At 39.5% G+C, this 21,386-nt stretch overlaps 1 protein-coding gene across 2 annotated transcripts; it reads right to left on the bottom strand.

The window, feature by feature from the left end:
• Positions 1-564: 564 nt before the first annotated feature.
• On the bottom strand, positions 565-15,923 carry ppp2r2ab (protein phosphatase 2, regulatory subunit B, alpha b). 2 transcript variants are annotated; one of them, XM_040158424.1, is made up of 10 exons: positions 15,683-15,923; positions 13,302-13,370; positions 6,041-6,138; positions 5,542-5,707; positions 5,212-5,324; positions 3,357-3,534; positions 2,736-2,900; positions 2,393-2,562; positions 1,512-1,603; positions 565-1,090 (listed from the first exon to the last, which is right to left on the bottom strand). In XM_040158424.1, exons 1-10 carry the CDS (start codon positions 15,687-15,689, stop codon positions 811-813), a joined length of 1,338 nt encoding a protein of 445 aa, XP_040014358.1. In that variant the 5' UTR covers positions 15,690-15,923; the 3' UTR covers positions 565-810. The 2 variants fall into 2 exon arrangements, with proteins under 2 accessions (XP_040014358.1, XP_040014359.1); XM_040158425.1 differs by having other exon boundaries at positions 811-1,090; positions 6,041-6,135.
• Between the last annotated feature and the right edge of the window lie 5,463 nt (positions 15,924-21,386).

Below are 21,386 nucleotides of genomic sequence, written 5' to 3'. Positions count from 1 at the left end.
AAATTAAAAAAAAAAACAAAAAAAAAACCCTCTTGTAGAGACTAGACCTATCTGGCCAGCCAGAGCCTAAAGCACAGTGACAGCGAGTGGGATGACACCTCACTAGACAGGGCTTTGAGTCTGTGAAGTCACACTTCACTTCTCAAACTCCTGGAGGCAACCGCTGAGGTGTTGCTGTCCAGTCTGAGCAGCAAGTGTGTAAAGAAAACTGATGTATACTGCATACTTATGTGACTGTTGAGTATGCATGGTTTAATGAAAGACAGGAGACATGTGAAGATACTCAGAGAATACTATGACAGTATATCGGTTGAATTAATAAAAGATGTATACACAAAAACAAAAAAAACAAAAAAAGAATCAAATTTTTCTTAGAAAAATAAACACTACAATGGCACAGGACAATAAGGGGACATACTAAATTGTTTTTCATTTTCTACCACAGAGCCATTGAGGAAAAAGTTATAAAAATAAGTGTGTCTGTATTCAGAATTTTAAGTAAATTAAACTGGGGCAGGTGGGCTGGCAAAGAAAAAAAAAAAAAAAAAAAAAAAAAACCCAAAAGGAAAAAAAATTGGCACATCACTTAAACAACAAGGCAGGTGTCACTCTGCCACAAACAGGCTGATGACGAGCAAGAGCGAGGCTTCCTCTGTCCACATCAAGATCAAAGTGGCAAAGTCTGGTCACCCAGTAGCGACGGACAGGGATGCTGGTTATCGGCGTTACCACAGATCACTCTGGATGAGGCTACAGGTGGTACACACGTGACATCACCAATGCCGGATCTCATGTAAGCTCATCTTGTAGTTAGTTCACTTTATCCTGGAATATGTAGAGGTTGTTGGTTGTTGCCACTGCAATGATGTTGTCCTGGGGATGCCAGGCAGTGTGAAGGATCTTCTTGTTGAAGTCCAAACTGTCCACGCTGATTTCATCCTTCTTGCGCTTGCCACCTGCACACACCTTGCGGGGCTTTAAGACCTGCATGGGCTTGCTGTTTTCCCGGGACGCCTCCAATGTTACATCCCGTCTATGTCCACGGTCAAACATCCGGAAGAAGTTGTTGTATGAGCCAGTCATCACCACACTGATGGGGGGGATATGGGAAAGATGTGTGAGCCTTTAACAAGGGATCTTAGAATAATGTCCCTAACAAAAACATTTTCATATTTTCAGTGAAAATCAGGGTAGTGGGTTTAAACACAACCTACCATTGGTGAAGGTGGTGGACAAAAAAAATTTGAAACCAAAATATGAAAAGGATTTTCAAATAACTTAAAAATGAAAATTTCTAAGCAATAAAATAGGTGCAATCAGCACTCTGTAATTCCACAATTTTACACATTACAACACTAAGAGATTCAGAGGTCAAATCATCTTTGTCCCGATTTGCAGGTTCATCAGTCAAACAAAAAGGCTTAATTCACATCAGCATCAGTCCAAACACAATCGCCATCAACAAGTCTTTTTTCACGGTGTTATCTTGACTACCCCCTGCATGTCCTCACCCGTCATTGCCATTCCAGCAGCATTCAAACTTGTCAAAGATGCAGTCGTTCTCGTAGAGCGAGCACAGCTTGCTCCTCAGGTACTCGTGAACCTGTAATAATCAGGGGCAAAGAAACATAAAATCAGACTTAATCATGGAGATAGCTAATGTCAGATTATTTATAAATTTGATCAAAATGAAACATTTCTTCCTATACATTAGCCATTGCACAGCAAAACTACATATTTAGGGTGAAGCCTAGTGGTCACTATGTGAAATTACAGGGAATGATTAAAAAAAAAAAAAAAAAAAAAAAAAAAAAAAAAAAAAAGGTGTGGCCATTCTGTTGGGAAAAAGAAAATAAGTAATTAGTAATTTTTTGCCCTGAATTAGCTTTAGGTTTAAATTAAGATAAAATGCACATTGCACATTGAATTATTTTTTAAAATAAAATTAAATTTAGCGTTTCATTCTGGGTGTGGACACATTATCTTATGGACAATTTAATACAGGCCTGAAATAAATACTACAGTAATGTTATTTTTGTTGAGACTGTAAGAAAACAAATGATCTGACTCTGAACAATGTTCAATTCAAGTGGTGTGATGCACCAACATCGTCTTTGCTGTGGAGCACTAAAATGACAGGAAATGAATACTATCTACAGCTGATATTAACTAACATCACTAACAAGAGACTCAAAGCAGAGACAAAGAAGACGGGGACTATCATTCAAACTGTTGGACTATATCTGCTGCCCTACACTTTGTGGGGTCTGTGGCAGTTGGGCCATCACATGTTAATTCAGAGATTATGATAGGTCATGCAAAACCTGTTTACAATTATGTAGAAAACTGGACAATGCACATTCTAACTTGTGCATCTGTTTGTTAAACTCACCTGATAGGTTTCCACTGGCCTGTTCTCCATGTTCAAGTCCCAAATCTTCACAGACAAGTAGTCTCTGGTCATCATGTAGCGTCCATTGTGGCTAAATTTAACATCCGAGATTGAGGATATAATCTCAGAGAAGAAGGAACGATTACTGGGATCTTCTGGTTCTTCAAACACTGGACAAGAGGGGGATGATACAAACTTAGGTAAAAAGGCATCAAGTCAAACTGCTGTATTCTCCAAAGGTCTATTGTGAGAAAGTGTAGTTCAAGGTGCTTGGCATGATGAACCTTGTACTTAATCTACCTGTTGAGTATGACGATTAAAAGTGAACAAATTGGGTACTCACATTTGGAGTGCTTGTCACATAGTGCTGAAACCCTCATGTCACACAGCCGGATGGTTCCTTTGCTGCTACTGTAGACAAAGGTGTTGCACTGATGAGGATGGAACTCTGCTGCTGTGATCACCTCTGTTAACTCCTCCATGTTGGCTGGTTTAATGTCAACAATATCTGAAGAACAAAGGGTTAAGGGGAATAAACCCTTTAAAGAGATTTAGACCACAACTCCCCTTCTATTAAGTACATATGATAGAGTGTACAGTGCATTAATTCAGCACCAAAAGTTGTGCTCTGAGAATCATAGCAATCATTTGAATAGGGCATGTACATAGGAAAAACGCAATCAAAAATATGAGACTATCATGGACAGATTCAAAAGATTAAGGGTGTCTGGGGAGAAAAGCAGCAGCGATGACTGTAAACTAGACATGAAAGACTTCTTTGTCTTGTGTGACAGTATTATGCTTCCCCATGCATTAATTAATATAGCGGATTCTGACACTGAACAACAAAATTTTTGCTCACACCCGATATTCAGTCTCGCATTAAATAATCTCATGTTCAGGTAGGAGTTTCATGGATTAGGCAGGTGCATAGATCAACATGCCCAAATGTATTCAAGGATACTGAAGCTGCGGTCAGTGATCTCAAGGTGCCAGAGGTTGACGCGGAGGTCATCTGCAGACAGGTAAGTCTCATTGTCACTGTTGACCGAGATAGAGTTGATATGGTAGGTGTGGGCATTGGCAAACACCCTCCGTGGACTGGCTTCCACCATGAGGTCCATGGGTATTAAGACTGGTACCTGAGATAAGAACAAACAGGACAAAATATTTTATAAACTATCAGAATCAGGGGAACTTTGGCCAGCGGCTGCACACCTCCACCATTTATGGGGGGGATGTACATCACCATCTTCCACAGAGCCTTCATGGAGGATATCTGTCGATTAATCGGCTATCAGCTTTTTCCAGCTCTAAACTATTGTCATTATATCGGCCTTTAAAAAAATTTCACTATTGGTCGACCTCTATTAGAAATGCAACCATTCACTTCTTGTACATCACACAAAGCTACCACCTGTGAGGATGCACTTTGACTGTAACAGTACCACAGGTAAAGCCCCACCACATCTGTATTACATGCAACCACATGCATTTTCAGTTATTTTGGCTTATGAAAAATGTCAGGAAATAGTCAGTCATATATGGACAGTGCTTGACTGGTTTTGTCAGACCTGTTAGGGCAGGAAAACTTGGACCTAAGTGATTCTTTTAAATACATACCATTTGGTGAAACAGATTGAATTTTCATTTTAGTATATTCAACCAACGGCATAGCCAAAGGACAGCAGTCTGCATCACACAAGGAAGCAAACCCACTGAGCTGGGCGGAACTGTGCTCTAAACCAAACTATTTGAATACCTGTGTTGTCAGTTTATTGTACTTTATCATGTTTTGAATAAGTCACATGGATTACAATGGATGTCTTTGTAGATACAACCACAGGGAAGAGACAACTTGCACACTGATGCTTGTTTAAACCTCAAACTAGAATTACGTCTCACGGTTGAATGCCTCTGCCAACCAGTGAAGTTGCAGTTTACATCCATGTCTGTCCACACTCATAATATATTTAGTGGAGACTTTGAATTTAATAAAAAGTATTAAATGTATTTTATCATAATTAGCATATGAATTCTTGAGTTATGGCCAAAAACATGTTTTGCGAGGTCACAGTAACCTTGACCTTTGTCCACCAAATTCTTAACATCTTATCCTTGAGTCCAAGTGGACACTTGCACCAGATTTAATGAAATTCCCTCCTGAGATATCTTATTCACAAGAATGGGACGGACAGATGGACGACCCAAAAACATAATGGCTCCGGCCACAGCTGACTGCAGCATGGCGGCGGAACTTTAAAAATAAATAATTAAATTAACTCAAATCACTGAAATAATACAGTTACATAATTTCTCATGAACAACTAACAGTATGATCATAAGTGGAGGTTATTTCAAGAGTACGGATATATAAACTGACAGACTGACACTAAAGTTGCAATAAAGTTTCACATAACATATGTTCTTCAGCAGATTGTAAGTAAGCTAATTCAAAAGAGCAGTTTTAAAACTGAAACAGTGTCATGTTTACCTCAGAGCACTATAAGTAAACATTTTATGTTGAACTTTCAATGCAACCACCAGTAGGTAATATCTTTGCCCCACCTCTGGTCTTACATTTCATACTTCAATGTACTTTACACTGCCACCACTGATAATGCATTAAGTGAAATAAAATGCTAAATACAACCAATGCTGCCCTATTAATTTTTGAATAGAAAAATACAACATGTAATTGAATATACAGTATAATTACATGTGGGGATTATTTACAGTTCTGTACAGAAACTCTGGTCTGCCTGAATAATCAAATTTTTTAAAATACCTTTCAGGTTGTGTTTGATTTAAGTACTTACCCTCAGTGACGTGATAGTGTTGGGGTCTTTGTAGCGTCCATCCTCCTCTTTGAGATTATAGCCCTCTGGTCTCTTGTCTCGTTCACTGATTTTCCACAACTTAATTGTCTTATCTGCCCAAAGGTTGAAAAAAAAAAAAAAAAGAAACTGCTACATCATATTTTCTGAAATATTAATTCCAGTTCTTTTTCACATTTGACCAGTAATTGTGAAAAAAGATAATTACTTTCTCTGTTAGAAATGGGTTTAATTATACCAATATTTATTCATAGTTACCACAGTTTGTCATTAATTATCTGGTTATGTGCTCAAGTAAAATGACTAACTTACCATTAGTTGACAACAGGAACTGAGCAGCATTCTTCTGAGGAAGCCAGCGAATCTTATTGATCTTCTCTTCTATTTCCAAACTCTTTAAGTAGTCAAACTCTGGCTCATGGCTCTGGAAAGTGCTGTAAACATTGTATTCGCTCCTGAACTGAGGCTGATTCTTATTCTGCCGGGAGCCATGCAAGGTATCAGACAAAGAAAAGAAGCTGACGTTAGACTAGAACAAGGCAGTGTGATGATTTCTGTTCTGTGTTTGGTAAGTTTCATTTCCCAAAGACAGATATTCTAAACAGTGACAGCTACTTTTATTGAGAAATATAAATGTATGGCCGTAAAGCATATCACTACTTGAAATTTAAAACTCGTACTCCTTAAGTATTTGTTTACAGAATAGTTTCCAGAATAAAATCATGTTTTTTTTAAACTTTTGAAAAACTGAGTTCAAGGGTTAACGTCTTGTGAGAATAAAACTCAACAGAAGACAAAAATGCAGCTGTACCTCTATTTCCTGCTGGAAAATGACTACACGCCCACCCTTGTCTCCTGTGGCCAGCAGCTCCCCAGTGTGGTTAAACTCAACTGTGGATATGATGTCTGCTGCAAAAGAAACACAAACATGACAGACTTTTAAAACTTACATTCGTAATAATGTTATTTTCAAATTGGTGTACAGAAATAGAACAACCTGTTTCCACAACTAAAGACAACGAGGAATGACTCAGTTAATCCCAGCTAACCCTGTATTCGGGAATCAGAGCGCAATAAATGGATGAGCGTGTAGGCCGGAGATGCAGACGGATGACAGAGCATGTAGAGCAGACGGTAAATGATCAGTAACCTAGTTTCCCCCCCTTTCTCAGAAAGCATTACATATTTCCCACAGCAGCAGTATGTTGCTTTATAAACCGAAGCACGCACACTCTCTCTCTCGGACACACACACTTAACCCTTTGTTTCCCAATGGTGCAGAAAGACAATGATGCAGAAGGTTGTAGGAGGAGTTCTTTGTCAACATTGTACTTCCCTGAGGTCCAATGTAAGGGCTAATAGTGATCATGTTTACAGTGATCAACTGCTTAAATTGATCAAAAAGCTTGGGACAGAATCATTCCTATACTAACGCTGTTTAAATAATTTGCTTATAATAATCAAGTAGTCCACTTAGTGTTCATTTTGGGTCTTTTCATACATGACAACACATGGAAAAAGACTTTAAAACTGTTGTAGCCTAAAACGGCAGGCTGTCACATGCTTGCGTGCGTGTGTGTGTACCTGCACTTGCTGTGCACACTCGCACACCATGTGATATCTTCCTCTATTCACCCCACCATGGCTCAGTGAGTTGCCCTCCCGTTCCTGCTCTGCTCACGTTTTTGGACTTTTACAGTGCGTACTAGCGTCCCCATTCTCTCACAGCAGCAGGTAGGTTACTCGGAGTGTAATACTTTTTCATTCATTCAGACTGGGCTTGGAAGAGGGCCACAGTGCAATTTATGTTATTTTATGTTTAAATCAAGAAATAGCAAAGCTGTCAATTTCATTACTTTATATTCATGTTATAGATACAAATGTCAGTTAGATAGTAATCTGCATGAGAAATAAAGAAAAAATTAGATATAATAAGCCTCAGCTTATAGTGATCAATTTGACTCAGACAGACGTGATCACTATAAGCATTTTCCGCTGTACATGTGAGCTAGTAGCTAGACTACTTGAGAGGACATACTTTAAACCGCTCTTCTATTAGAGCAGCAACTAAGTAATTTTTTTTCCATTATCTATCAGCTATCATCTAATTTTTCAATTAGCTCAACAATTTGCCCTAGACCAGAGAAAGTAGTTCCTGAAGAAACTGCAAGTAAGGGCTGGGACCTTCTAGGACCAGCTACCTCTGCTGCATCTGCCAGGTGCTGTCTGCCCTTTTCGGGGATTGAACTCTGCACCTTCTGATTACGAGACTACAGTGGTAACCAGCAAGCCAACTCAACAAAGAGAAAAATCAAGTGAAGTTCCATTTTCTTAAGGAGAAGTGTAATTGCAAATACATGGAATAATTTAGCTATACCACCAGAAGTTGATGATCGTGAGAATGTATTGTTTGATTAGATCAGGTTAAAAAAGGGGAAGTTTAAGAAAGGGGAACTTAAGACACAGACACAGACACACCTTAGTTGTGGTTTAAAAATGTGAATAATTATATCCTGGTCCATTATGACAAAAAAAAAAAAAAAAAAAAAAACCCACTTTAAACAGTAGCGTTGAATGAGAGTAGTGCAAAAGAATACTTCTCACAGAACGAAAGATTTCAAATCAATAAAATAAATTTCAAACTACAGTGCATATTTTGACAAACTGCTCTTGTAGGTGTGGTTTTACAAACTGAAAATGCTGCAACAATCACATCAAAAAGACGTGCTTGTAAAAATGCAAATAAAAGAATGTATACATAATAATATGTATACACCTATATTTAGAATTACTGTGGCTTTATGTCTAACAGTATTCCTTCTTTAGAGTCATAAATAATTCAAATTTGAGCTCAGACATTATATACAGTGGCATGAAAAAGTTTGGGCACCTCTGGGCAACATTTCTGTTACTGTGAATAGTTAAGTGAGTAAAAGATGAACTGATGACCAAAATGAATAAAGTTAAAGATGAAACATTCTTTTCAACATCTAGCAAGATTTGTGTATTATTTTTGTGTTGTACTAGTTTGGAGTGAAGAAAGGAAAGGAGCAACATACAAAAGTTTGGTCACCCCAAGAGATTTGAACTCTCAGATAACTTTTACCAAGATCTCAGACCTTAATTAGCTTTTTAGGGCTATGGCTTGTTCACAGTCATCGTTAGGAAAGACCAAGTGATGCACATGTCAAAGCTTTATAAAATACTCTGACTCCTAAAACCTTGTCTCAACAATCAGCAGCCATGGGCTCCTCTAAGCAGCTGCCTAGCTGCACTTTGAAAATTAAAATAATTGATGCCTGCAAAGCAGTAGGCTATAAGAAGATAGCAATGCATTTTTAAGTAGCCTTTTCCTCAGTTTGTAATGTAATTAAGAAATTGCAGTAGCAATGGTGGAGGTCATGTTGAGGTCCGGAAGACTAAGAAAACTTTCCTTCTCCTACTGCTATTAGGATCGCTAGGAAGGCAAATCGAAACCCCCGTTAGCTAAATCTTCCTGACAGTCTTTTGCAGATATACTCTGGAGTGGTGATGCACTGTTTTACTGTGCAGTAACACATGCACAAATATGACTTTCATGGAAGAATCATCATAAGAAAACCTCTCCTGTGTCCTCACTACAAAATTTACTGTCACAAGTTTCATGACAAATTAAGCAAATAATAGGTTTGGAGTTGAATCAAAGTTTTGAATTTGCATCCGGCAGCTATTCATGGGAACTCTCAATATGCTGTTCCAAAGAGGTGTTGATACAAATTAAGGAGGAAAAAAAACAAAAAACAAAAACATACCTATCAGACAGATTGAGGAAACTTTAGGAGTGGACAAATCAGCAATTTGGTACATTCTTAAAAGGAAGGAAAGCACTGGCGAGCTCAGCAACACCAAAAGGCCTGGAAGACCACAGAAGACAACTAAAGTGGATGATTACAGAATTCTTTTCTTGGTGAAGAAAAACCCCCTTCATAATATCTAGCCACTCCAAGAACCACTGGAGACAGCTGCTGTAAAGGCCTGGCAAACCATCTCAAGGGAGGAAACTAAGCATTTAGTGATGCCAATGGGCTCTAAACTTCAGTCAGTCAGTCATTGACCGCAAAGGATTTACATTCAAGTATTGAAAATAATTCTTATATTTCTAATTATGTTGGTTTGTCCGATTACTTTGACCGTCTGAAAATTGAGGCATTATAAATAAAAGTAGCTGTAATTCCTAAACAGAATGATATTTTTATTAAACCCCTAGAATTAAAGCTGAAAGTCTACACTTCAATCACATCTTAATGGCGTTGTTTCCAATCCATCGTGGTGGTGTACAGAGGCAAAGTTACAAAATTGTGTCACTGTCCAAATATTTATGTACCCGGCTGTATATACAGTGCCATGAAAAAGTTTGGACTTGCCTGTTCAAAATTTCGGTTACTGTGAATATCTAAGCGAGTAAAAGATAACCTGAAGATGAGATTTCTTTAATATTTTAAGATAGATTACTTTTTTATTTCCATTATGAAATAGGAAATTTGCCTGAAAAAAAAAACCAACCACTGGGCACCTTGCATGGTCAGTTCTTTCTTACACCCCCTTTGACAAGTATCACAGATTGTAGCGCTTTGTAGCAGCTAAGAGTCCTTCAGTTCTTGTTTGGGGGATTTTTCGGTCATTCTTTCTTGCAAAATGCTTCTAGTTCTTTGAGATTCTTGGGCCATCTTGCACGCACTGCTGTTTTGAAGTCTATCCACAGATTTTCGATGAAGTTTAGGTTGGGGGACTTTGAGGGCAATGGCAAAACCTTCAGCTTGCGCCTCTTGAGATAGTCCATTGTGGATTTTATGGTGTGTTTAGAATCATTATCCTGTTGCAGAATTCATCCTCTTTTCATCTTCATCTTTTTTGCAGACTGTGTGATCTTTGCTCCCAGAATTTGCTTGTATTTAATTGAATTAATTCTTCCCTCTACCAGTGATACATTCTCCGTGCCACTGGCTGCAGCACAAGCCCAAAGTATGACTGATTCACCCCTGTGCTTAACAGTTGGAGAGGTATTCTTTTCATGAAATTCTGCACCCTTTTTTTCTCCAAACATGCCTTGGCTCATTGCAGCCAAAAAGTTCTAACTTCATCAGTCCACAGCACTTGTTTCCAAAATGCTTCAGGCTTGTTTAGATGTTCCTTTGCAAACTTCTGACGGTGAATTATGTGGTGAGGACACAGGAAAGGTTTTCTTCTGATGATTCTTCCGAGAAGGTCATATTTGTGCAGGTGTTACTGCACAGTAAAACAGTGTACCACCACTCCAGAGGATGATTGCAAAAGACCTTCAGGAAGATTTAGCAAACGGGGGTTTCGATTTGCCTTCCTAGCGATCCTAAGGAAAGTTTTCTTAGTCTTCCGGACCTCAACATGACCTCCACCATTGCTGTTAACTGCAATTTCTTAATTACATTAAAAACTGAGGAAAAGGATATCAAAGGCATTGCTATCTTTTTATAAACTTCTACTTTGCAGGCATCAATTATTTTAATTTTCAAAGTGCAGCTAGGCAGCTGCTTAGAGGAGCCCATGGCTGCTGATTGTTGAGACAAGGTTTTAGGAGTCAGAGTATTTTATAAAGCTTTGACATGTGCATCACTTGGTCTTTCCTAACGATGACTATGAACAAGCCATAGCCCTAAAAAGCTAATTAAGGTCTGAGATCTTGGTAAAAGTTATCTGAGAGTTCAAATCTCTTGGGGTGACCAAACTTTTGTATGTTGCTCCTTTCCTTTCTTCACTCCAAACTAGTACAACACAAAAATAATACACAAATCTTGCTAGATGTTGAAAAGAATGTTTCATCTTTAACTTTATTCATTTTGGTCATCAGTTCATCTTTTACTCACTTAACTATTCACAGTAACAGAAATGTTGCCCAGAGGTGCCCAAACTTTTTCATGCCACTGTATAAAGTAAATACACCAAGGTAAGTAAAATGGCCGAACAGGAGAACAAAAAGTGATTGCTTTCCCAGTATTAGTTATTAATGGGTACAGGAAATTAGTATCTATGTGTGGATGTTTCACTGATCAAGAACGTTGAGAATAAGAATAGAGGGCAAGGATGATGTACAATTTTTCTGTCACTCCATTGTAGGAATTTGCTAGAGGGCTGAAACATACCAGACTGCTGCAGAACATGATAAACTGAACAACATTGCTGCTTTACAGTAAAGCATCTTGTCATTCTTTAGATTCCAGCTACATGTTGATTGTTAGCATGTTCATAGCAGAATATATAAGAGTGCCGTGATCAGACAGGAATTTCTTTCACCGATAAAGGGATAGAAAATTTAAAAAGCTACAGTGTGCAACTTTTTTCTTTTTTTCTCTAATTTTCTCTCTAATATTTTTTGAGCAATCCTCGCCCTTCTAACCAATCAGCAAAGGCCAAAGTCAGTTTTGGGAGCTCAAGGCTATCAATCAAGAAGTGAACGCACTTCTGGTCTACCACTCCTCTCACACCGAGGAATCAAGGTAGTATTAGCTCCTGGAAGATTTCGCTATGGCTGATTCGCAGGCTAGTAAGTTCCCGATTCCTGTATTAGATGAGACAGCATACATGACGCGGATGTAGGTGAACGGCTAGGCGGAGTGTAACTGTGCAGGGAGAAGAAGGGCTTGCTATTGAGTCCCATGCTAGTTTGATTTCCAGAACTTGCATACTGTAGCTTTAAGACACAAAATAATATGCAATATGCAACGCAATCAAGAGAAAACATTGTGTCTTAAGGTGCATCAAGTACGAGGAAAACTTTTTGCATCTCTTGTGGTGCAGCCATCCCACCATAATTTGACAGAAAGACCAATATTAGCAATATGCCCAAAGAACATAGTTTCCTCGTTCTTTTCAATGAGTCAACTGATTTGGGACAGAGGGGTTGATACCATGGAGGCCTTTAGAAAAAAACACAGCTTTGTCCGGTAAAAATGGTTGAATCTGCCTCAAGTTTTGATGTATTGCATCTGTCAACAAAATGCACTGGCCCGTCAAAAACGTGAAAACACACATTCAAGGTAAAATACCTTATGCCATGTATGATGAAGCATTGTGCTAATTGTACCGTTTATCTTGCAATCGCTAAGAAAGAGGGAAATTTTTAATGCTCCCATGATAACTCGTGTCTAATAGGAGTATAAACTACTGCGCATTGTCTGCTAAACTTTAACACTCATGGATATATTGTTCTCCATCACCAGCTGCTTGGTCTTCTGAAGGCCTTTTGCGAAATTTCCATATAGCTGGGACACATGCAACTGCACCACGGGCAGCCGGGATTGGTGTCCATGATTTAGGCACAGCACAAGTAGTGCCTGTTGCCTGCAGCTCTTTAACTATCCAGCTCAATGTGGCTGGTACTAAATCTCTCTGAAATACTAAAATCTGCTCTGTGAAAAAGTCCATATCATATTTTGCTGTTAGATTCAAAATTGATCTATACAATGACTTAGCAGTTAGTCACTAAACAAGGCTACACTTACTGCAGCCATCAGAGCCTTACAGGTGCTGGCCAGTGGAAAACTTTTTAATGTGAAGCAGCAACAGCAGGAAGTGTTTGGTTTGTATTAGCACTCCTTTTACACAGGAATTGCACCTCCAATACAGCCAAGGAAGCAGGCTGATGTCTGATAAAAGTAAGAAGAGAAGGAGAAGTGGAACCACAGAGAGTTATGTCATGCAGGAACTGCAAAATTTCTGAAAGATTGACACAATGACCATTTTAAAAATGATGCGCTCTCTTTAGTGATCTGCAAGACGACCACACAGAGAGCCAGTCAATTTACTGCATTGACAAATCCTGGTTAAGGGTGGAGAGAGTTACAGTCAGGGTTAAGGCCTATTATATTATTGGCCAACTCCACATCGCAACACAACTAAATCATGCTATATCTGGCCAATGGAAATGGAAAAAATGTGGAAGACGTTGAGCTGCTATCTGCTCCCTCACTGCAAGCTACTGTGTATACTGATAACAATTTTCCCCATTTTCCTACCTGTGCTTTACATTTATGAATACACCATTTTGGCAGAGCACATACCCTCAGCTACGTCGTCATCGATGGCTCCTTTCACCTGAGAGAAGCACCACTGCATGTCACCTCCAGGTCCTGCAAAAATTGGGGTGGGGGGAAACCAAAACATTCAAGCAAAATTCTGGCTGATTGCAAGGTCACTACATATACTTTAATTTGGAGCTTTCCAATGTTTCTCAGGTCTGAAGAAACACTGCGGTGAGCATTGACTATAATGTACAACTGGTTGAGGTAAACAAAGATTGTCAGATTTCAAATTTTTGGTTGATAATGAATCAGAGTGCCTCAGCAATAATTGAGGTGGTATGTCAAAACAATATACTGATCGTGTGTTTGGATCTTCCTTGCATGTACATACAGGTAGTTCAAAAGAAGCACCTCCTTGAAGAAAGATTTTGTTTCAGCACGTTGTCACTCAGGAAGCGAGGGATAAATGAAATGATGTTGGAATTACAGACAGATAGCAGACCTGTTGTGAGAATTTGTATGTTCACACGTGCACATATCCTCTCTCACAACTTCTGCCAGTTCAGCTTCCAAATAGAAATGAAACTGATCTCATATAAGAACTTTCGATCTCTCCTAAAACTAAAATAAAATCAACCTTTGGATATCCCTGAGCTGTTCCACGCGATACCTGCAAGACCAGTTGTGTTATGGGCACATTCAGTAGCCAACAACATTCAAGCCATTTGGATGTTAAAGATCTTTACCATTCAATGAGTGTATAAATGCATCCACCACAACATTACTGTAGAGCAGTTTGACATTTTTGTAGAATGATATATCAGCCTTGGTTGGTGGTGTTCTCACTTTGAGATAAAAGGTTGATTGCAAATTGTGTTGATAAATACTGATTTAACTCCAGATCACAGTAACAATATGTAAATTCAGTCGGAAGCATCCTTCTTTTTAGGCTAGGGCAACTTATACCAGTAGGAGATGCTCTCACACCAGGCTCCTATGTTACACATCAACAAGAAAAAAACAAAAAACAAAAAACAAAAAAACATGTTGCCTTGATCGATAATGACCTCTGTCACTCGCCTTAACGAGTTCTCCATCAATTTATCTCACTGCACAAGGAAGATAGTTTAATTCCACTTTTTAAAAAAAAAAAAAAAAAATTTCTGTTATGACACAATTCTAACTGATGCAATTTGCCAATAACAATGTCAGCACATAGTGGAACAGCTCTGCAGAATAATCAAGGACATTTATGAGTCACTGGCTTCATCATACACGTATTCTGAAATTAATCCTGTTTTACAACAAAAGGCTAGGACAGGATTGGTACTGGTCAGGACAAAGTTTAGCATTCTCATAGATTGCCAACATCCGTTGCAGAAGAAAATCCATAAAGCAAACGGGTGTTTTAATGTGGAAATCATCTTACCAATCAGTTTCAACAAGATGATAAAGTGCAATGCCTGAAGATCAGTGTCATTTCCCCGCCCAAATGGATGGAAGGCATGTTCTAAATATATTACTAGTGACCTATTTATTGCTGTATGGTTAAACAAACACCAATCTCGATCTGCTACAGATAACTAAAGTCGCACAACATTTTAATAACTATAAAGGTTCTACATTCGCTGCTCATATCAGCTGATGAATGAAATGTGAAATGCTACGTTAAGCTAAACGAATACCTCACTATTTGGTTCTTATTTAGGGGGGATTTTGCCACTGAAGTATATTTATGTCCCCAACGCTCGCTTTCTGACTCTTCAGTCCTTTAAGTCATTGCACATAATATTTAACAGCTTAAGATGCCCGCAGCAGGCCCGGAGTTCTAGCCTGCATGTGGGCAATGTCAAAGTTTGAGCTAACGTTAGCTCGCCTGGCTGGTCAAGCCAGTTGTGGTATGTTTCAGAAAATGCGTGCATTGAAGATGAAACCACCAGTTTTACTTCGATTTGTTTTATTTTCCAAACTTAACAGCGGAGCAGATACTTTAAATTAGAGGTTTGTAAGACCTGTGCACAAGTCTGAGAGTCACCCGTTACGGATACGAGAAGTTAGCGTTAGATTGCCACGGATAGCTTTGTTAAGCTAACGCGGTATGCAGAGTTAGCTTGCGAGACTGGTCCTGGGCCGGTGATAATGGTAAACAGCTATCGCATGCTAGCAGCTGGCTGGCTGGCTAGCTTTAGTCGGCAAAACCAGGCCAGATGGGCGACGACACTCCAGTTTGCTGGCTAGCTAAGGTTAACACTAGCTAAGTTTTGCTAGCTAGCTACGGTTAGCTAAATTGACACTAACGGTAGCTAGTGTTAGCGAAAGCTTGCAAACGTCGGGACAGAAAGCTTGTTGGGACAGAGCCGCCTTGTGAAGACGGCGGCCTGTTAGTGGTGTTTATGTGTGTAATGGTTAAATTGATTTACCTGCCATGACAAGACAGACAGTGGAGCTTGCCTCAGTTAGTCACGATCCTGCTTCCCCCTCCCACGCGCTGGTTCGTGGGATCTGAACTTTTTCTTCCGCTGAATCTTCGCTGTTGTGTCTGCGCAAACCTGGATGTCGGGCGCTAAATCAACCGTACCATTGGTTATTTTATGACTCCCCTCCTTCGCTTTCCCGCTCCTCTCTCTCTGTGTTGTTTCTCTCCGTCTGTCACTCACACTCTCTCTCTCTCTCTGTGTGTCTCTCTTGCCGCCGGCTACTTAGCATCCCAAAAGTCCCTTCTTCCCCACCCCTCCACAACCTCTCTTGCACGTGCACTAAAGGGTTTTTATAATGCGCGCGCACATGGCATGGCGGATGCACAGCCACGCGCTTGCATATCGATGCCGGGGATAAAAAGCGCATCAGACTGTCTTACGCAAGCAGTAATACGGTTGCTTCACACAAGCTTTACTGACGAGTAAATATTTGTTGTGATAACAAGCACTCAACAAAAAGTAAACTGTAATTCTTTTGTTACTCGGTGACATTTGGTCACAGGGTATGGAGCAAGTGTGGCACCCTGAAGTATCTATTTCAATTTTAGCTTATGGGTCACCATACTTGGCCAACAAATTTTATTTTGGTTATGAATTATTTCCTAATGAGGGGCAAAGAGCACGGTGCTAAAAACATTTAAACGGAGAATCTCCCCGACTATTTGAGGAATTCTTGACTTTCCAGAAGTAGTTGAAAACTGTTCCACTATACTGGCATTTTTATCCATTTCCATAATCCATCCTTTCAAGTTTCTTGGGAAAGCATCAGAAACACTTCAAGTGACACAGAGACATAGGAGATTTAGTTGACTGAAACTGAACATTTTTGTCTTTGTACAGTAAAACACAGCAGAACACATACAATGTGTTAAACATAAAATATGAACTGTTTCCGTGGTATATGTCAGGCAAAAAGATTGTTTGTGGAGATCCAACTTAATATTTTGGAACTTGGTAACAACAACTGTCAGTGTTGCAAGACCATGTTCAAGACAATCACAGCAATTATGGACTATGATTTTTTGGCTTCTCTGTGTTTGAGTTTGTGAGCTGACAAAGAGAGCTATAAAAAGAGGGAGGAATTACATTTTGCGAGAGAAGAGACACAGATGGACCTCTGCTTATTCCAAGGACACTGTTAGTACTTTCTTGATTTGTGAACTAAGATCTGTAATCAAGTTATCTATAAATCATCATTCACTGTGTTCAGTGTGGACATTTATGTGCACAGATCACTGTGTAATAGCATTATTAAAAAATCCACAATTTAAACCTGATTTTTTCTATCGCCTGCAAAATCTCAGATATGTTTCAATATTTTTCTCTTCGCCTCACATTATTTTCCGTAATTCGTGTACACTGTAAAGGAACCATAGCCTGTTGTTGGACTCTGGAGGGGATTGGAGAGCTTGTAAGACCCCTTAGCACCACAAACACGTTGGCCTTCAGATGTGTAAGTGATAGTTGCACCACCCACATGGACACTTCAGATCCTCTTTCAGAGGAAGTATGCTCCGGGAAGAAAAGAGAAATTGAGCATTCCTAAGCAGCCGCTTGCTAAGAAATGCAAGAATATGGGGAAGACCATCAAATGGTAAGCTCATGAGAAAAGAAACTGAGATGAATATTTCTTTGCCAGAGGCTTGTTCAATTGGAGTAGAACTATCACAACTGCCAGCTGCAACATCCTATTAGACTCAGTGAAGCTGTCAGTTCATTCCCAGGCACTGCTTTCAGACCCACGTCACCTCTCAGTGAATTTAAACCCTTCAACTGATGTATCCAAAGACAAGGTCTCTTAAACATTCAACAGCAGGGCACCCCTCTGCTGGCCCAGCGCCTGCCCCTCATCACAGAGACAGACAGCACAAAAACTCTCAGCAAAGAAATAAAAGGAAATCAGAGGACGGCAATGGACATCCCTGTGTAAAGCCTCAGATTTGCAGAGATCCGCTGGCAGCCCCAGTGCCATGGAGATCCATCTTTAAGGATAGTCTGCAGACCTCACTCTCATCTGTTTCCAATGGGAGCATGTCTGTGGTAGTTTCTAATGACAACTGTTCACAGTGAGGTCTGTGGAATATTCAGAACAACCAGGACATTGTCTCCAGACATTGCTGTTGAGTTTTTAAATGCAAATTTGAATGTTTTTGAGGACCACAACTTAAAGTGAGCTGACCTTTGAAATCCAACTCCAGTCCAAGTCTCAAGTCTCAGGGGTTCAGCTCTGTCTTTTGAGGCGAGCTGGACTTCCTGTGAGGCTGAAGGCAACACGTGTTGCTGTCTGAGACAGCAAGGCATTACAAACAAGACTTTTCTTGTTGGGATGTTTCCATCAGTGACTGGGTCCCTACACTGCGTGCATAAATTACATCTCCTAATGTTAGAAACTGGTAGACAATACAACAGTGAGATTTATACAGAAAGATTCTGTTTAAGGCAACACGATTTCCATAAAGCTGTCGTTAACATTTTGTTCCCAAGGGGAGCAAAACTATGTTCCTGCTGTCCTAATGCAACATGTTGTTACCATGGACCGCAATAAGATATTGTCGACACAAACATAGTGTAAGAAATCAGTCCACTTTCTCTACAACTGCTCTTCATCATAGTATGCACTCATCACATTTAAGGGTAAATAAATGTCATAGAGGATGGGGGGGTAAACATATTCTGGGACTGACAACTGATTTCTAATTTTTTACATCACTCAGTTTAAATTTCCTGTGAGGGCAACCACCTTTTAACCACCTGCATCATATTTGTATAAGTATGCCAGTCTGAGAGGGATGAATACAGACTACCCTACTTTTTTTGCACTTCTGTCCACTAGAGGGCCACAAAGACTTGAAGACTTGAGGGAGAATTTGAAGTAACCAGGTTACAATTAGGGGTGAGCATAAAACAAAAATAATACATTATGTGGTCTGAATTTGTGTTGTGTTTTCCAATCCCCAACAAACCAATAATGTGATTTCTTTGGTTTGTATTACAATGACGGATCAAATGCTATAGAATATACAAAACAATCAAATTAAAAAGAAAAAAATATATAACCTGCAAACCATGCATTTCCATATAACGCAACAGACTTTTATCCCACTGGTAAAGAAGTCAACTATGTGACTTTTATAATCAAAATGTTGAGCTCCAGGAGACAACAGAGGCTCTCAGTGTAAAAGTGTGTGATGTTTGCTTCATTTCTGCTTGTTGTGGACTGTGTTCGCGTGCTACGTCAGATTCCTCCTCCACTGGCAATTGTATGAATAAAATAGTTCCTCAGTGGAGAAATCAGTCAGCTGGTACCTTCTGATCTGTGGGGTGTTCCTTATTTGAAGGGTGCATCAAAAGACATTCCAGATGTTATTTAAGCCTTACATCTTCAATGTGTGTCCTTCATTTTTTATGTCATTTTTCAAAGCTAGTTCTTGCTATGGCAATATTGAATTCAGTTTAATATTTCTTGGTTTTTTATAAGATATGTTTTAATAAATTACTCTCTTCTTTGAAAGAGTCATGTAGGATTTTCTTTCTACGAGAAAATATTTTACTTTTACCATTCTGGATTTATGGACCTATTTATAAGTTTCTGCAGCCTGCGCTTTCCATTAAACTGCCAGCTACACACCAAAATGGAATCTAAATTTATTTGGTGTCAGTTAAGAACATCCAAAACATCACAAACTGTGGTAATTTACTATTCCAACTATTTAGTGAATCCTCAGTAGTAATAACTCAGTATGGAGCATTTAAAAACAAAAAGTAAAGTCTTTAACGATTGCTATTAGCATCAAGGCACCTAAAGTTTCAGACATTGTGCGCCAATTAAAATCTACACAACACAAGATTTATAATTGCACATAAATATCCTTAGTGGTATAGTAACAGTGTAAGAGTATTCCTAAGAAGAAAACAGAACAAAATAAATGATCAGAAATCTAAAAATCCAGTTTTGATGGATGTCTGCCAGTTGTGCACAGCTGTTTTCTCTGTTATCTCAGCATTGTATTTACAGCATTGTGCAAAATAAACAAAGCGAGCCAAACAGAAATGCATATGAGCAGTTCATTCCATAATCATGAGCTCTTTCATTGGTGTCAGTCTGAAGCAGTCTAGCAGCACTAGCAACGTGCCGGCTGTGGTTTTTTTTTCTACAATATGGCAGTTCATGATCACGAAACGTTGATATAAATACAAGTGCGCAAAAGTACCATGGAAGCAATGGAACCTTTAAAACAAGGTACACCCATAACTGGTTCCCGTTTCTCTGATAATGGAGGGCAGTCTGTGATTGAGACATTCTCCACATGGTTATATCCTCTCCTAAGTCAACAGAAAACCTGCAGCAGTCAATGACTGGCACCTGTTTTGAGAGGCATTGGAAGTAAACATTTCTGAGACTGTTCACTGACTCCCAAAACGCCCTTTTCCGGTTTGAGTTGCTACGGATGGCTTCATGTTCTTATCATCCAGCTTTAGACAATACTTTTGTAACACATAAACATTTTGTTCATGCTACGCCACCCAGTGCTGAGGTCCTTCATTTCTCTAAACCCCTGAATGGCAGGAGGACAGAAAACATCACTGTAACATGTTCTTCGAAAGTCAATACAATGTAAGATGAGTTTCCCTCTACAACTTTGGTACATTTCAGATAGCGTTTGGGCTTTAAAAGTAGTGTTTTGCGATATGCTTTCACACTCTCGCTGCGGACATTACAATCATATAATGGCACAAACTAGAGTCTGGCAAATAGAAACTACGTCGCAGTCACAATGCTACGAACTCATAAGAGCTGTTGGCTGGTATTGCATATTTATTGCATAATTGTGAGCAAAAAAATGCATTTCTTTGCCCAGCAACATGAAACACAAAAGCACATATCTGGGACTCACACCACTGTTGTCTGTTTGATCTGCTTCCCTTTAAGTCACATTGCTGTTAAATAGTGTTGAATTTAACAGCTAAGGACGGACAGATTACAACCGGCACACTCATATTTTTAATACAGGTGTGTGTTAGAAGGGACTCACGGTAACAGGCTATCTCTAAGAAATGCTTGTACAGAAACAGTAGCATGATGTACTGTATATTAACAACATTTGTGCTTTGTAAGAATAGTGGGTCATAATCTCTGCCGACCCTCCGATCATTAGTGAGCACTAGGAAAAACAACGGACAATTGAGCAGGTGTATGGACGCTGAGCAGTCCGAGTCTGGATCTGTACTGAGTCAGTGTCGCACATGACATGCAGGCCCCGTGCACGGTTTGCGTAGGCAGAAGCTGCAGGTCTGGCTTTGTACCGTCCAGAGGCGCACCGGGTCCAGACAGGGGCAGTGTTGTTCAAGATGCACACTCAGCCGGTGTAGACTCAGACGTGGCTCAGATTATATTTACAGCCGTTGCGAGTGAAAACGACCTTCGCATTCATTTTTTTCCTTTTTTAAAAAAAAATCTAGATTGCAATCGAGAGGGATGGATTCAACTTTCGAGGGAGCAGTTTTGTGGTGTTTGATCAGTGTGTCCACATACAACAGCATGAACACTTTGGGATTAAATCAAATACAAAGACATCACAACCTACGGCTTTAAAGATGGATAGACAGAGGCGTGCGTGTGCGCGCCCACGTGCCCGCCGCCCTTCTG

This window comes from Xiphias gladius, chromosome 20 (genome assembly GCF_016859285.1).
Source record: "Xiphias gladius isolate SHS-SW01 ecotype Sanya breed wild chromosome 20, ASM1685928v1, whole genome shotgun sequence".
Taxonomy (NCBI): Eukaryota; Metazoa; Chordata; class Actinopteri; order Istiophoriformes; family Xiphiidae; genus Xiphias; species Xiphias gladius.
Note: the sequence above shows the minus strand (reverse complement) of the source record. Positions and strands in the feature narration are given on the sequence as shown.